The sequence below is a fragment of the Larimichthys crocea genome, chromosome VIII (genome assembly GCF_000972845.2).
Source record: "Larimichthys crocea isolate SSNF chromosome VIII, L_crocea_2.0, whole genome shotgun sequence".
Taxonomy (NCBI): domain Eukaryota; kingdom Metazoa; phylum Chordata; class Actinopteri; family Sciaenidae; genus Larimichthys; species Larimichthys crocea.
The window spans coordinates 17,431,883-17,449,281 of record NC_040018.1 but is presented as its reverse complement, the minus strand read 5'-3'; the positions used below and the strand labels follow the sequence as shown (position 1 = coordinate 17,449,281).

At 39.5% G+C, this 17,399-nt stretch overlaps 2 protein-coding genes across 3 annotated transcripts; one reads left to right on the top strand and one right to left on the bottom strand.

Annotated features, from left to right (window-relative positions):
* Positions 1–53: 53 nt before the first annotated feature.
* On the bottom strand, positions 54–5,480 carry rab4a (RAB4a, member RAS oncogene family). Of its 2 annotated transcripts, XR_003462789.1 has the most exons (9): positions 5,326–5,480; positions 4,291–4,371; positions 3,772–3,886; positions 3,550–3,612; positions 3,284–3,438; positions 3,007–3,102; positions 2,651–2,796; positions 408–1,796; positions 54–375 (listed from the first exon to the last, which is right to left on the bottom strand). XR_003462789.1 is itself a non-coding variant. In XM_010732331.3 (8 exons), exons 1-7 carry the CDS (start codon positions 5,339–5,341, stop codon positions 2,681–2,683), a joined length of 642 nt encoding a protein of 213 aa, XP_010730633.1. In that variant the 5' UTR covers positions 5,342–5,480; the 3' UTR covers positions 54–1,796; positions 2,651–2,680. The 2 variants fall into 2 exon arrangements, 1 of the variants encoding a protein (XP_010730633.1); XM_010732331.3 differs by having other exon boundaries at positions 54–1,796.
* A 1,027-nt stretch (positions 5,481–6,507) lies between these two features.
* On the top strand, positions 6,508–14,653 carry phf10 (PHD finger protein 10). The gene is made up of 12 exons (XM_019253846.2): positions 6,508–6,682; positions 7,420–7,529; positions 7,886–8,016; positions 8,278–8,361; positions 8,503–8,627; positions 8,754–8,903; positions 9,006–9,115; positions 9,225–9,372; positions 9,485–9,628; positions 13,072–13,180; positions 13,934–14,122; positions 14,235–14,653. Exons 1-12 carry the CDS (start codon positions 6,611–6,613, stop codon positions 14,324–14,326), a joined length of 1,464 nt encoding a protein of 487 aa, XP_019109391.1. The 5' UTR covers positions 6,508–6,610; the 3' UTR covers positions 14,327–14,653.
* The last annotated feature ends 2,746 nt before the right edge of the window (positions 14,654–17,399 follow it).

Below are 17,399 nucleotides of genomic sequence, written 5' to 3'. Positions count from 1 at the left end.
TGGACCAAGCAAGCAAACAAAAAAACAAAAAAAACTTTTCAAAGATAATCCTATATTTGCAGTAGTTTTTATTTTAAAAACATATGCTTTATCATACACAATAAATTAAAAATCCATGATATTCATAATGACAAGAGAAAAACTGACATACATAAAAATAAACAAAGGACTTAAACACAAGACAGGGCAAACTGACGTGGAGCAGTCGAAGCCACAATCAGATCAAATCTAATGTCAAATATTTCTACAGTTTGAAGTGTGCTTGATTTAAAAGTTTAATGAATCAATTCAGAGAGGGGAAAAATGTAAAAAAAATAAAATGAAATTAAAAAACAAACATGTTGTAATGTTTAAATACACCAATGTAATTTAAACCTTCAAACAAATGTAAGTGTTTTCATGTCGACAGCTTCACGAACTGTAAAAGAGGAGATTTAAAGTATCTTTGGAAACAAATACAAACCAGACACACATCAGATAAGTTCATACCATTGCTAAGACTTGAAATGCATTCAGTTAGTATTACCCCACAGCTGACAGCAGCGGGGTACTCATGTAAACAGGCAACGTTTATAAATGAGTGACATCAGTCATAATTGGGATCCTTTGGATACACTGTCAGACAAGTCAGTGAACTGCAAATGAATAAAGATGATATGTAACTTTCACACTCCAAATGTACGCTCACGACATCTGAGGCTGCCTGTTTCTTTTTTTCAATCTATGAGCTGGAACAATGATAAAATAACGTGTTAGTCCATGATGTAATCCACATCAGCTTGTCTCATTTACAAATAAATTCCTGCAAACAGTACTGCCCATTTATACTGCTTACAAGTCACCAGTGTATAGTAGCTTAACATGATAATAATAATACAGTGGAGCATGAAACAGATGCTGGATATAATTTCTACTTCAATATACATATAATATCTCTTCATAATGAAATACTCTGATATTCTGTTTGAGAAAACATGCGTCAGTCTCTATATACAGAAACACTGTACAGTGTGTAAGAAGCTATGGGAGGGCTCGGAAGAGATTTAGAAAGGCAGAGATGGGCGGGTAAGGAAGGTCAGGAGCCGATGATGGGAGAGGAGTAGGCATACAGGGAGTGCAACATGTATGGGTAGACTGTTAGTGGTGTGTTTAAAACAGGGCAGGTGGATAGAGAAAGTACTGGAGTAAAGGTATACTTCAACAATTGGGATAATTGTGTACTTGTCGAGAGTTAGATGAAAAATCTGATACTTTTAAGTTGGGGCCAGAAGGCGATTCGCTTAGCTTAGCATTAAGACTGTAAAAAGGGGCTCGCTCTAAAATTAAAAACCTATCAACACCTGTTTTATCGCATTTGTTGAGTTTGAACACAAGAGGCAAGAAAGCAAATTTCCCTACTGACTGGACTATTTCTTCAAGGAAGTTAGACGTGAATGTTGATTAGCAAGACAACAAACTAAATGAAGCAGGTGTGATGCATTAAGAGAGAAGTTATATCCTGGTTGGAGGTCTGGGGAGGGTTTGGTCCAATAGACAGACGATGTTGGAGAGGTGGGGCAGGCGATCTCTGGTTACCGTGGAGATGCTCAGAGTTCTGTGTGAAGGTGGGGTGTGACTGGGAAGTCTTTTTCGGCAGCCATGAAAACGAAGGTTCAAAAGGGTTTCCAGAGGTTCTGAAGAGTCCGTGCGAAGGTCGAAGATCAGAGAGGAGTCACCACCGTCGTATCAACCTGAACCGTCCCCCTCTCCCACGTGGCTATTCTTCTCCTGGTCTCAACAAACCTGGCTGAAACACACTAATCACACACATAGAAGGAGAGGAATAAAACAAACGGACGCTGTACTTTACTTTGAGTCAATCCCACACACAACATCCTGCTGCCGCAAATAAACACAAGCACCTGAAATCCACTACTTAAAATAGTCCCCAGAAAAATCACCATGTAATCTTGTTTAAATAATGTTTGCTAAAATCTACAGTGCCCAGCGGTTAGGGAATTATTCTTAATAAATTAAAGAAATGTTTAAAGATTTATGCCTTTGGTGCAAATCTCTGCTCAATGCTGTGACTTTCATACATTTTCTACAACATAATTTAATGTCTGCAAATGCTTAATTTATTTGAACAGGTTTAATTTGAATTCAGATTTATCTTATAGATGAATTTCAGTGTATCTTTACTGTGTCTCATGCTGCTACTGGATACTTGAATTTCCCTCGGGAAGTATCTATTGATCAGTACCTAAATGATCACGGTGCCGAGAGCCACTGACAAGCTGGAGAAGATTCAAAGTACTGGCTGAATAAAGTATTGTTAGTTTTGGTCCTCTTGTGACATAAGTTGAGAAAAACTAAAATATATAATGTCAACAGTGATTGATAAATGATTAGCAGCATGAAAATCCTCTTGAATAACTGTAATGAAGGCATCCCAAAGACGTTTCCTTTCATATGAATTTATTTTGATTCAGCCAAAAAATTAATTCAGAGTGAGATTTGTAAATCATAAAGGACTGACAGGAGGAAGGTGTGGTGAGCTGAGCAGCTGTTAAGCTCTGTTACTCTTAATGTGAAAGAGAGCATCGGATAAATCTTATTCTGTGTCATAAAACAGCAAAAAAAAACATCATCATCGCAAAGACCGAGGTACCTTGTCTGCGTATGTTACTGGACACATCCACTAGCAGCCACACTCCTGGGTGCCCTGTGGCTGAGCACGACGAGGGGAGCGTAGCTGTCGTAACGCAGCATCGCCATACTGGATACCTGAACCCATCCTCTCTGGATCCAGCTCGCCTGAAAACGAGAGACAAGATGAGTAGAGAGACAGAGATGTGAGAAGGTGGGGTTCACGTTGGGGTCTCCACCAACTCCAAATTCATTTCTGGCTTTAACTCTGAACTATGCTACAGAGTCATACCAAAGCCTGCATTGTTGATCCTGTCGGGATAAGATGGGATTAAGAGTCGGAGGTTTAGGGTTACAGGTGGGAATCGTAGGTCTTACCTGACTCTATCTTGTTGAGGATTTTCCGAGCACACTGGACAAAGGCCTCTTCAACGTTCTCCCCTGTCAGAGCGCTGGTCTCCAGGAACATCAGCTCTGACACAGACATGCACACACAATTTCAGATGAAGACATTAGTTGCCATGTGGTGTTTATACATATTGGTGCTTTCAGTTGTTATTAATATGCACTGGCCATGTCAAATAAAGTAATAAACTTCCTCTGCTATTATTAGAGGTTTTGATAGAAATGATCAAATAATCCCCCGTGATCTTACCGTTCTCCTGAGCAAAGCGTGAAGCCTCCAGGAATGTGACCTCTCTGTCAGCATCCAGGTCCTTTTTGTTTCCACACAGGATGATGACGATGTTCTGACTGGCCAGCATCCTAGCGTCGCTCAACCATGTGGTCAGAGCGTTGTATGTCTCTCGACTGGGACAGAGGGAAGAGACACAGTCGGCACATTATAGAGAGGAGACGGAGGCTGGCTATAAATAAATGAACAATGGCGATGTGAAATCATGTTCTGATTGGCTTGTTTACCTAGTGATATCATAGACTAGCAGGGCTCCTGCTGCTCCTCTGTAGTAACTCCTGGTCACAGACCTGACACACACACACACACACACACACACACACACACACACACACACACACACACACACACTCCGTCTTTAACAACAGCTGAGTTTTAACAGTATGTATAAAGTGAGTTTGCCAGCTGGTAAATGACACTGAGAGAGTTACATTGGGATTTTGGCCTACCTAAACCTTTCTTGTCCTGCAGTGTCCCAAATCTGCAGTTTGACCATCTTGTTGACCACATTGATAATCTTAGAGCCAAACTCCACTCCGATCGTGTGATTGGATTCATCCTTAACTGGAAAACAAAATAAAACATGGTACGTTAAATAAATGCATTACATGGTGAAAGAAAATGCGCACAGACAATGAAAATCATTAACACGTCTCTGGAGACACACTGTTGTCTCTGAACTACATTTAAAAACGCAAATCCAATTTTCACATGTTAATAAGTGTTGATTATTTATAAACACTGGGTGGATTGTTTTTATCACATTCCTAATTTTAATGTAGCCTACAACGCAGCGTGAATTAGTTCTTCATTAGGATGTAGAGATTCATCTCGAAATGCTAATATAGTGCAGAGTTTCACTTATTCGTGCACTTTTGAACAACACTACAGCACTGCACTTGCAGGTCAGAGCAACTGTCTGTGAATAAAGAAATAATGAACGGCGTGTTGCAGCTTTTCTGACTTACATCTCTTCTCTATGAACTGGTGCAGCAGGCATGATTTGCCTGTTCCAGCGTTCCCGATCACCAGGAATTTAAACAGGAAATCTGAGGGAGGGAACACAAATACAATACAGGATTTGTCTTACGGCAGTCATGACTGTCACGATTAAGAGCCAGACCAAAACACAGGGCTCAAAATGTTCTGCTCTGTACTATTCACACTTCTTTAATAACCATATTAATGTCATATACATTACACATAATCATATTCAGCTGTGGTGATATAAACATACCGTCTTTAGGATGGGGAAATATTAGTTTACCTATAAGCACTTAGACTGCCCCTCGATAGACATCTTTAATCTGTGTTTATTTACCTTATAGGTTTTAATTTACTTTTAACATTGTTGCAGTTTTTTGTTTGCTAACTTGGTCCTTCATTTTTTATGCAATTGTTCATTTTCAAATTATTACAACATTTTATAACTGTATGGTCTTTAAATTGTATTTATGGGTTAACTATTCTGCTGATCTGTTTCTGTTTTTATTTGCTCTGTGAAGCACTTTGGGCTGCACGTTTGCATGAAAGGTGCTATATAAATGAATACAGTATAAAATAAAGTTTGAGATCAATGGATGGTGGTGGGTCAGTACACTAGTATCCCAGCTACACCTTGAAATCACGATAATCCTCAAGCTACAACACCAGTCCCTCACAGCCTACATAGGGACAGCCTGTATTTTAGTCTAATGTACAGCACACACAGCTCAGGCAGGTCTCCATCACACCCTGTCCCCTCCTGTCCAATCCGCTAGCTAAGCTCTGTCACAGACTCGATGTTTTTTGCGTCCACAGCCACAGTGAGCTCTGTCACCTCTGTGCTGTTTACTTGTGCTGACATGGGCTTTCTAAAGGGCCCTGTGTGCTCGGTTAGCCTTGTCAGCTATCTTATTTACGATGAGAAAAAAGCTCTCTCGACACACCTGCTTCATCACATCTCTGTGACTACAACCGAGATGCTAATGTGTGAGCGCTTGTTTAAAAACAAGCCTGCTTACCGTACGACTCCGACATCGCCAGTGTGGCGCTTTGGCAGCAATAAATACGCAGGAGAGGAATAGATGTTGACAGATGGATAGCCAGCTAAGTAAAGGAAAATAGTCCTGTTGATGATTTCCGCGGATTCCAGCTGACTTTCCCCCTCCGACTTCCCGTACGCGGTTTGTATTTTCAAAATAAAAGCCTCTCTCAACGGGCCGAACGTTGTAATTCATCCAGACTACCGCAGGGTGGTGCTGTTTAGTCAGCTAACGGTGTTGCTATGGTGACTTCATTTAACATCACTAAAATGAGTCTATCACCAATGTTTAAATTCAGCATGGATGAAAATAAGATGTGATTTTAAACCCTAAAATCTGCTGAAACATACGTACAAGCAAAGCTTGCAGTCCTGGGGAAAGCAAGATACATTTTGAATCATAATTCGCTGTATATTCTTTATTGCTCGCTTGTGCTGCCATACCTAAGTTATTGCGTGGAGGTATGTGGTAAAACGTATAAAAGTAACCTTTATGTGTATTACAAAAAAAGGGGCATGAGGATAGTTTATAATGTAGGTTTTTGCAAACACACCAACACTTAAAGTTGGTAGATCTTGAAGAGTATAACACAGGGCAAGAAGGGTGTATGTGTATTTCAATATGTGGGGTTAAATATTATAAATATTAAGTATTATTCAGTTCAAGAGAAAATACAAAAACAATATTTTCCTGAGGTAAGAATGAGGAAGGATGGTTTTGGTTTACAGACACAATGGAATATACTTGTTGAACACAGAATTAGGAAAATGATTTGTATTTGGGTACATATATACTATAATCTGTAATCTGTAATCTGACACAAACATGATGGTCAATCACTTTTTTCAGTTGTTGCACATTATTTAACTGTAAATTTTATCTTTTATATACCATATATATATATACATACTTTATATATATATATTTTGTTCTGAATAGATAGTTTACATATGTTGTTTTGTTTGTTTGTATACCTGGAGTATTGTAGCAAAAATAATTTCCCCCTGGGATTATTAAAGCCTTTCTGATTCTGATATATAAGAACATTTTAAATCAATAAATAAATTACATTACAAATAATTCATTTAAATTGCATTTAATTAAAAAAAAATATATATATATATATATATATATAATGATCTTGTCTTATCACTCCAGCCCAGCAGGGGGCGATGACTCACCATGACGTCACCACAACAGGAAGACGGACGCGAAGAAGCGGCTAGTGAGCTAGCCTAGCTGCAGGTTTTTAATTTAGCGAAACATGGCTGCTGTGCTCCCCGTTAGACCGCCCTGCGACAGCAACCCCGCCACTCCTGGAGCACAACCCATTAAGGTGACATTTGTTTTCCCGCAGAAACACGAATAATAGTAACTATAATGATGATTATCTGTTCACGGAGCCCTGCACAGGCTGCTCCCCCAGGCTAGCGGCTAGTTAGCCATCCAACGGCTGATGAATGACAGCCGTTAGCGTCACTCTTTGTTCAGCTTCTGTTTACAAACATTTATTCATGTCGTCGGTGAAATACAGCGATACATTACCTGGATGGACGTGGTTACGTTAGATTTTTGTCTCTCTGTTCCTTCCCTGTCCGCTCATGCTTTTATTTTTGTTAGCATCGATGTAATTTCTCAGTCTTTTTTATCACAAACACAACAGCACAGAGTGTGACTTTAAGTCTTTTGCACCAAGAGACTTCAGGAACAATCTGAAATGAAAAGTGTGGTTTAAGGAGTGATGCTGAGGTGTGAGGACGTCCATAAGCGTGCACTGTTTGTTTGAACATGGGTGTGTTACCTCCTATAGTGCAAATCTGCTGTCTGTGGATTGATGAGGCTCTGTCTCACATTGCTCTTTCAGTCTTTGATGTGTGCAGCTGTAAGAAACACCGCCGAGGATTGCTGCTACTTATTGAGGGAACGAGGGCTGCACTTGTCCTGAGGATAAGGATGATTAAGAAACACCAACTTTAAAGGGGAAACACTGCCATGTGTCTGCTTCACTGAGAAGGAGGGACGGCATCATTGGCATTATTGATATTGATTGTGTTGTTTTTGTTTCCTCTGCAGGAAGATGTAATAGAAGAAGAGTCCAATGATGGCAGCCAGCCTCCCAAGAGGAGGAGAATGGGTTCAGGGGACAGCTCTCGAAGCTGTGACACCTCCAGTCAAGACCTGGGGTAGGTTGGCTTGATACGTAGAGCAATAAATAGTTTTTTAGTTTTTGTTGTTATTCATAATGTCTTCTCCCTTTTGCTGTACAAACATAATGTATTCATAAATACATGTGTGTGTGTATAAGCTGTTGATCATCTACTCTTCTTAGCAGGATTTCCACATCTTCAGTCTCATGTGTTACCTTTAACATATTTAATTTAAAATACAGTCTCCTCTTATAGTTATGTGTGATCTCAGCTAAACTCTCTATCATTCTCTGTGCTCGTAAAGAAATATCTCACAAGACTCACCTTTTTAAAAAGTTTTTTTTTTTTTTTTTTTATCCTCAACCTCTGTTGTTCCTCCACCCCTCTGCCAGCCCGACGTATTTCCCAGCAGAGAACCTGACAGAGTATAAGTGGCCTCCAGATGACACAGGAGAGTATTACATGCTGCAGGAGCAGGTCAGCGAGTATCTGGGAGTCACATCCTTCAAGAGGAAGTACCCCGGTAAGACTGAAGTAAAAAATCTACAACAATATTCTAACTTAAAGTGTTCAGATATACAGAATAATCATTCTACAACACGATATTATTGGTTTCAGATACATTGTTCTTTGTATTGTGAAGATTTACAGTAATCCAGTAATATTACTCACAATAAAAAAGTATTTCTGTAATAATACAAATGTTGTCTGCTGTAATGTTCTGACACGATGAAGAATGAAGCTGTTTCTTGACCCGTGATGTTTTCCATTTGCTGCTCTGTAGACATGGAGAGAAGGGACTTGTCCCACAAAGAGAAGCTTTACTTGCGTGAACAGAACGTCATTACTGAGACACAGTGTACTCTGGGTAGGAACCACACCTCACACACTCAACTCAATGCATTGATAGTCTGTTACGTTATATATGTTACGTGTATAAGATTTACCCTGTAAGTAATATTTGATCAGTCCAAAGTCTACACAGAGCGTGTCATCTGTGTGTCTCCAGGTCTGACAGCTCTGCGGAGTGACGAGGTGATAGATCTGATGATAAAGGAGTATCCCACCAAACACTCTGAGTATTCTGTCATACTGCAGGAGAGAGAGCGACAGAGAATAGCTAAAGAGTACTCTGTAAGTATACAAACTAAATAAATGCCCTGAGGTTGACGATAACAGTGATTTACGGTGATTTGATATTATTCCATTTAATGAAAGTCCTCCACATACACGCTCTTACAGTTTTTGTTTCTTTCGTAGCAAATGCAGCAGCAGAACCCTCAGAAGGTGGAGGCCAGCAAGGTTCCTGAGTACATTAAGAAGGCGGCGAAAAAAGCTGCAGAGTTCAACAGTAACTTCAACAGGGAGCGTATGGAGGAGAGAAGAGCTTACTTTGACCTCCAGACACATGTAAGACCTGGAAAAACTGATGATTTACTCACTGAGGGATTAAGAAGAAAACTTTGTGTGTCACTGACTGGCTTCATGATAAAACTTTGTGTGTTTTCTCAGATTATCCAGGTACCGCAGGGCAGGTTCAAGGTGCTGGCTCCAGAGCTAACAAGGACAGGACCCTACCCTGTGGCTCTCATACCAGGACAGTTCCAAGATTACTACAAAAGGTATATTAAACATTTTGTTTTTTTTTATTAATCAAGATAATTATATTTTTCTGTGTTATCTGTTGTCATGCTGAATGTTTTAGTCCTGATGCATCTTTGTTCATGACAGGTACTCTCCAAATGAACTGCGGTACTTGCCGTTAAACACAGCTCTGTTTGAGCCTCCGCTGGATCCTGAGCTCCCTGCACTGGACTCAGAACCTGACTCGGATGACGCCGAGGATGGAAAGGATGACAAAAAGAACAAGAACTCATCTGTAAGACATCAAGCTCTGCTAATCTGTTAGCATGGATTTCTGACTCCGATATCTCAACGGAAAGACATTATAGTCCCTCACTCTTTCTCCCTCCCGTTCGTTTCCTCTGCAGGACAGTTCTTCAGGCAATACATCAGACGTCGAGAGCCAGGAGGGAGGAGGTGGACATGGCCACAAGTCCAAGGGCAAAGACAGGACATCCACGCCGGGCAAAGATCGCCATTCTGCCTCCCACAAAGCCACCCCAGGGTACAAGGTAGAGGACAAAACCACCTGAACTCTTCTCCAACAACAGCAGCAGCACTTTTCTACCCCCTCCTCCTCTTTCTACTACTACCACTCCCTTACTCCATCCATCCCGCCACCCCCTCCCCTCCCTTCCCTAGCTTTCTCCACTTTGTTCTCCGGCTTCTACAGTTTGTCAGCTGGAACAACCTGGTCCACACACACAGTCACACACACACACACACACACACACGCACACACACACACACACACACACACTGGGGGTCCTGTCTTCAGTTTTTGTTTTTACAATTACCACGTGGCTTTTTTTTTTTTTGCCCCTCTTCTTACCAGACTGTGAGCAATAAGAACATTTTAAAGGAACAGTTCACTTGTTTCTTTTTCACTGCACTTTCACTATTTTTGGGTTTTCAGCGAAGACAAATTTGAACTTTTACTTTTTTTCCCCCCCTCCCCTTTGAATGTCTTCAATATACCTCTTGTCTGTCCTCACTTGTCAAAAAAGATACTTCCGAGACAAGTAAGTGGATGTTTTGGCTGCTAGTTTCCCTTTTTTCATTTTTGAAAAGTCTTTTTGTTATACTGAATATAGAAGATATAAACCACATACAGCGTGTGGTTGCTTTTAAAAAAGTAGTTGATGTTATCACTAGAGAATTTTAACATTTATATCTAAAGTGTCGACTGCACTTAACCCTAATGTTTTAAGTGTGTATTGGTATAATAAATCTTTGTTTATACACCATGTGATGTACTGTTAAAATGTTAGTAAGTATCAGACAGCTGTTTGACATGGGGTTTACCTATCCCTGTAATGTCATCCTGGTGAGATGAGGACTTGTTGACCTTGTTCACACTGTTGCTGAGCTGAGCTAGAAGTAGTCTGTATGCTGTCGCTCTGGCACGTCTTCGGTAGTCATTTTTAATCAACCTCTTGAATTTCATCACTGTAGATGGGCTAACTAGTAACGATTCAGTGAACCGAGTGTTCCCTCCAACCCACTTTGCTAGCCACATTGATTTATGTTTCATGTTTCAAATCCTCAACCTTTCAGATTAAAATTTACAGTGTATTAGCATTACATTACATTGAGCTGGGTGAGTCCAGTTAAGTTCAGCTCAGCTTTGTGGTGTGGGCATGGTCCTTTCTTTAGTATCTGTTTAAAACAGTGACCAGTTTCAGTGTGTTTAAGTTTGATTTAACTTAACTTTGACTTGACCTTTATTCATCAGATCGTTTTGCATATGCTTTTAGCCTGCAGACATGTTAGTAGCCAGAATTAATCACCATAATATCCCTATACTGTACAAAGGCACCCAGAGATATGAGAGCTTCCAGGCGTTTCTTCAAGTATGATTTTGTAACTGGTTAATCAAAGCAAAATGTGCATTTTTTTCTTTATTTATATTTCCCTTGTCAGAAAATTTCAGTAGATGAAAGGTTTACTGATTTTCTGTTATTTTCACTGTTATGTCTCAACACCACAGCATGTGACAGCAGAACATTGAGCGAGTGATGCAGGCTGATAGCAGATTAACGTTAGCGCTTTGGTCTGGCTACCATCTACAGTGTGTGACGTGGTTGACGACGACCTTGTGACGAGCAGTGTGCTATTTCACAAACAGCTCGTGAATAAAAAGTAATTATGAACAACGAAAGCTGGAATTAGACTACACAGAAGTATTTTTGTTCATAATGTGATATGTGTTGGATGTTACGGACATATTAAATCTATATTGTACCATTTACGTGACACGTTCAGGTTAACGATTCATCAACAGACTTTCTGTAGCTTACACATAGACGGGACATTATGGACGGGATGTCATATACATTATCAATTGACTATCAGCATTTTTTTGTTCCTTTCTACCTGAGAAGTGCAGAGCTGGTCTGATGCTCAGAAGGAGCACATAAAGTTTGTTATTTTGTACGTCAGACAAACGTCAGATTTGAGGGCCATGGATATGACTGTGAGTTGCATGGTTGAGTAGAGTTTCATGTAGGTTCAGCACAGGCTGATGAGAAGTTGCATTGAAGGTTGGCACTACTTTATCACTAATTTACATGATAGAAATCTCTCTTATTGTCTCTGTATTTATGCCTCTGTCTGAATTATACTTAATGTTTTAGAGTTGTATGACGCCATACAAAAGCTATTACATGATATCAAAGCAAACATGCCTGAAAGGGAGCACTGTGAGGACGTTTTATTTTCTTTTTATGTACATGAAATACAATATTTCTTGTGTTGATAAAATTCAGCTCATTTAGAATAAAGCTCATTCAAACTAGCTGGATTCAACCTCGTGAATTGTTGGATTTTTCTGTGTGGATGTTTTCACTGAAGAGTTGGTTTGACTATGCCGGCATCGAGCAGACTTATTGGACTAAATCACATGTAGCTACAAATACATTTGAAAGTTGCAAACGGTTCACAATAGCAAGAGGATTGGACAAATGATTTCAGTAATACAGCGAGGCCAAAGGTATGAACTGTTGAATTTTACAGTGTTGGTAGCATATAGGGATGAAAATGTACACAGGGGACTGTGTCCAGCTCCTTCTTTTCCTTGTTTCCCTCTCCTGCTGCTGTTTTTCTACTAGCTTTAGTTCTCTGCTTTGTTTCTACTCTTGGATTTCCATCATTACTAAACCATGTCCTTTAGTTTTTGTACCTGTGGCCGTGTTTAGTCTAACCTGCTCACTTCCTGTGTGGGGACATTTTAATGAAGGATGTCACTATCTTCAGGCATTATGTAGACTAAACAAAAATACATGTTTAGCTCATCAATAACAGAATATGCATGCATATTCTGTTCATTTTGGGGATACTACTGTCTCCTAAGGACTGCCGTAACATAAAACAATTTTATGCTCTTAAGATTACTGCTGCACAGATTTTGTTCATTTTATTAAACTGTTCAAATCAAAGTATAGAATAATGCTCAATCCTCCCTGTTTTTAAATGCGTGGCTTCATAAAGAGTCTTCGTGTTTACCTGTGTGGCATCCTGATTTAAATGTCTCCTTACCTTGTTGTCTTTCTGCTCTGGTTCTTTCCTCTGTGACTCTGTTGACCTGAAAGGTTTGTTGCATAGAAAGCAACTCTTCAGACATCCACATCCATGTCAAATAACAATGAACTTTCTCACATGATAAGTAATGGGTGACGCAGAGTGCAAAAAATAGATTGGTAACATTTAGAACGTATCAGACATAGCTGGACGACAGCTTTGATGTCAGGTGATGCTATTTATTTTTAAAGTGTCTTAAACCAGTCACCGTGTAATTCATGTATTGTGTCCCCGAAAGTATAAAAAGACCTTTGCTAGTCAAGATAAAGTGCTCTTTTTGTTTTTTTTCTCCAGACATTAAACATTTGTTGAACAGCTATATTGTCCATGACTGCAGGATACTCGTGGTTTTTATAGCATTATTCTGCCCTTGCAGCCTAAGGTCATTCCCAATGCTATATGTGGCATTTGCCAGAAGGGTAAAGAGGCCAACAAGAAGGGCAAGCCAGAGGCACTCATTCACTGCTCCCAATGTGATAACAGCGGTAAGTTCACACTGTTGATTTTAAAGGACACTTCCCTGTTTTTAGATTTATTTATTTATTTTTAGATTAATGCCAGGTGTATTAAATTTTGGTTTAAATTATCCTCCTGAGAACAAAATGAACAGACAGTAATCATAAATCAGTCGTCTGATTCTAATTTGTTTAACCTCAGTGGCACATATCATTAACAGATGATAACCAGTAACTGATTAATCATCTCTAATATCAGTGAAAGGAAATGTTCAGTTGTACCAACTTTAATTTAATTGTAAACAAACACGTGTTATATTTTCTGGCATGTTTTTCACACTGCCTTGTTTCAGGAAAGGTTTTAGATGCTTAATGTTTATTAATATCAATCTATAGCTGCTGTATCTTTGTTTTTAAGTATTGACAATACACTGAAGCTGGCTTTAGGATAGATGTGAGTAGATTCTCGATGTTTCTCTGTCATGGTGATGTGTTGGTGGATAAATGTCTTAGTACACTGAGAGCTGAGTGTGTTTAAGAAGTTTTAGGATGGTGAATTCACCGTCCTGCCTCTGTCTGTGGATTGGTGGGCCTGTTCACATTATGTCTGTGTTTGTGTCTTTTTGTGTTTTTGTCTGATTCGCTTCCTTGTGTGTGTCTGCGCGCATGTGTCATGTACTTGTGTGTGTGTGTGTGTGTGTGTGTTTGTGTGGCTGCATGTCTCTGGCTTTGTGTATACCTGTTTGCTTCTGTGCATGTGTCTCTGTTGTCTATAAACTTTAGGCCACCCGTCCTGCTTGGACATGAGCGAACAGCTGGTGTGCGTGATCCAGACCTACCGCTGGCAGTGTATGGAGTGTAAGACCTGCACCGTGTGCCAGCAGCCCCACCATGAGGACGAGATGATGTTCTGCGACAAATGCGACAGAGGATACCACACGTTCTGCGTGGGCATGGACTCCATACCTACTGGTAAGTGGACGGACGCACATACGAGCAAGACGCATGGTACAACCGCTTAAAATGTGGTTTTGTATTTGTCTTTTTTATTGTATTAATTTATTGTGTGTGTGTGTCTCCTCAGGCCTTTGGGTGTGTGAGGTTTGCGACAAAGATTTCACCACACCCAAGAAGAAGGGAGGAGCCAAAACACCCAAGAAGTCAGCTAAAAAATGATTAGTGTGTATTAAGAAGTAACGATAATTTCTTTGGCCAAATTGTACACAAATGGACAAATTTGTTCAATCATTTGCAGAAGCTGTAGAAATGTTTAAAATGTAAAAAAACAAACGAGAGTCTAGCCCTCCTACCAAATGCCAACAATCCAAACACAAGATCTTAACCTGCTGTTACTTTTTTATTAATTGACTAACACTAGAAAACAAACTTATGAATCTTTTCTGTGAAAGCTTTGATGGGATCAGCCCGATAATCTGAATGACAATTGGTTGAGAAACTGTATGTGATATACCTCAAATGTACGTGCTCAAAAAAAAAAAAAAATCCAGGTCAGGCACTAACTTTAGCATCTCATCATCTCTGTTCTGTAACGTTAGAGACAACCATCCATCCAAATCTACTGCACTAAAACCTGCTAACCACTAACATTATCAGTGCTTTCCTACTCCGTTACACCGATGAACCTCCTTGTTTTCGTCTCATAACATTTCTGCAGTGATTTGCTGTTTGCTGGGGGATTGTTTCAGGTTGGATAAACGGTGCTTTTGATCCTGAACTACTGGAACAACTAAAGTAAAAAAAAGAACTCGTAATTCTGTTTCAACGTTTTTGTATCTTATAGACTACAACTGGTATTTTAGCTTACATTTATGTAACAAGCCTGGCCAGTGAAGAGCAATCTTATTTAAACAAAGTCTTAAATGATGACATGGTGCTTGTGATCCTGTGTAATGAAATGTAATAGACGCTGGCCTTGTGGCTGCAGCAGTTTTCAGGTATTTATGTGTAAGTCTTGATTACTCAGAGTGTCTGACTTTACATGTATTGATTTTGTTGTCAACCCTCCACTTTTTTTGATTTATTGTACCACTCACTGTACATTGAGATGAAACATTCATCGGCTATGATTAGTCAACTGATATTTTTGCAGTCAGCTTGAAAGAAGTTTAATTTTTTTTTGTATTTTGTATTGTACTTCAGTAAGCGGGTTGTTTGATGAATATCTGTTGCTAATAATGTCATAGTCACTGAATTAAGAGGTGTTTTTTGTTTTTTCAATAAAAACTATTTTAAAAAGACTCACTCCTTTCCTTAGATTGAATACCAAAGGGAAAAAATAATGTTTTGTTAGCTATGAATCATTTTTTAAATTAAATGAAAGTCATTTTTATTCTTATATTTTATGTACAGTATTAGACAAACAGTTTATCATACACAACATTGCAACAATGATATTTGAATTATTCCTGCCACCCAACTGGGAGGAGAGGTCATAGTCAAGTCACAGCACACGCATATATCTCGTATACTTGATCTTTGGGGTCTTAAAAATGTTGTCCAAACTTTGGTGAATTAATCTTTTTGTATTCTAGAGGTAATATGTCAACTGTTTGTGTATATTTGATGAATTATGTCTATCCAATCCTCATTAGAGGCGGCCTGAGGCTTCAACCAGCTAACAGAGTTATCGAGAGGATTCTGTCTTTGGAGTATATCTCCTGTGGTATATTGCAAAAATATCAAATCAAATCTAAAAGGAACAGTGTATCTGAACACTTCCTTTAGAGTCTGATGGGTATTCTTCAAGAAAGTGGGCAGAACCTAGCAGGACTTAAAATTGGTAGTGGTGAGCCTGACATTGTTTCCAGCAATCTGGGTTGGAAATTCTGCGTTATTCCTGCTGAGGAGTTATAAAGTAGCAAACGAGGAAGCCACACAGTTTTAATGTCGACCGGATTTTTTTTTGCTAATGTTTAATTGAATCTGTTCTCACTTTCTCCTTTGTGAGCTGGTCTCTCACTTTTAAAATCAAAAGCAGACTGCAAAGCAAAGTGTTGTCAAGGTGTGCTGCAAAACCGCCCACTGCACTCTGAACGACCTTTACGGTCTGTATATAACTAGGACCCTGAAGAAGACCCAGCCTTATCTCTGATTTTGAGTTATTAGCGTCAGGTCGCAGATATAGTCTGACGAGATGCAGGATTAATGGACACAAAAACTCTTTTGTTCCTGTTGCCACTGGCCTCCTTAACAGCTCAATGTGCTGTACATACAATTTTGTGGCATGTATCTATTGTTCATTTATTAGTTGTTTGTGTTTATTTAGGTTTGTGTCGTTACTGCAGGCTGCACAAATTACCCCTCGGGGATAATAAAGATTACCTTGAACTTTGAAAAGTTCTCTCTAATTCCACTGCGTCTGACAGATCATATGGCACCTGTTCAGAATGTCACCCACTCACCTAGATCATGCACCTTTTCATATTCTGTGTGCGTCCATAAGAAGTGAGTACTGTATTTAGTTTGTTCATTTTATCACGTGTGGTGTTTCTGTGTTTTATCTCACTTCGTCATCATATATGTCATTATTTGCACTTGTTTATTTCATATCATATTGTTTTTATTCATCACTATTTCAGATGTTTCATATTTGTTTACGTACTTTTCTTATTGTCTTTGCAGTTACCACACACACAAACACACAAACCTACTGTTTAATTTCTTGAATAAACAATTCAGAAGAACAGAGAGTGTCACCATTAGGACATGCCACCAGAGGACAGTCCAGGACAGAGCTGGCTCTCCTGATCAGGCTCAACAGACTGATCTGGACTCCACAGAGGAGGTGGGTGAGAGGAGGATGTTAGCTAAGCTCACATCGATCATGGACAACCCCTCTCACCCCCAACATGACACTGTGGGGTCTCTGAGTAGCTCCTTCAGCAGCAGACTGTTACACCCACGGTGTAAGAAGGAGAGGGTCCACAGGTCCTTCATCCCTGCTGCTGTCAGACTGCACAACACCTGCACCACCTGATTGTTGCCGTCTCCTGTTCATGTTCATTGCAATTTTTTGCTTTCTAGTTTATTCCATTTTATTTTCATTTATACCTTGCAGTTCTTATTTATATCTTGGTCACTTACTTTTATCTGGTCACTTTTGTAATGCTATTTATATTATGGTCACTTCTTTGCAAGATCACTTACACTATGGTCACTTTACACTACAATACTCTTTATATATCATGCCACACTTATCCTCAGTATTTGTCTGTTATTTAAGGTTGAT

Excerpts from the sequence above, each read along its gene's own strand:
- rab4a (XM_010732331.3), bottom strand. Across the intron at positions 3,887-4,290 it reads CCAGTTCATAGAGAAGAGAT|TTAAGGATGAATCCAATCAC; the intron begins GTAAGTCAGAAA and ends TTTGTTTTCCAG. Across the intron at positions 3,103-3,283 it reads ACGCTTTGCTCAGGAGAACG|AGCTGATGTTCCTGGAGACC; the intron begins GTAAGATCACGG and ends TGTCTGTGTCAG.
- phf10 (XM_019253846.2), top strand. The coding sequence starts at position 6,611 with ATGGCTGCTGTGCTCCCCGTTAGACCGCCCTGCGACAGCAACCCCGCC. Across the intron at positions 8,017-8,277 it reads CTTCAAGAGGAAGTACCCCG|ACATGGAGAGAAGGGACTTG; the intron begins GTAAGACTGAAG and ends GCTGCTCTGTAG. Across the intron at positions 8,904-9,005 it reads ACTTTGACCTCCAGACACAT|ATTATCCAGGTACCGCAGGG; the intron begins GTAAGACCTGGA and ends GTGTTTTCTCAG.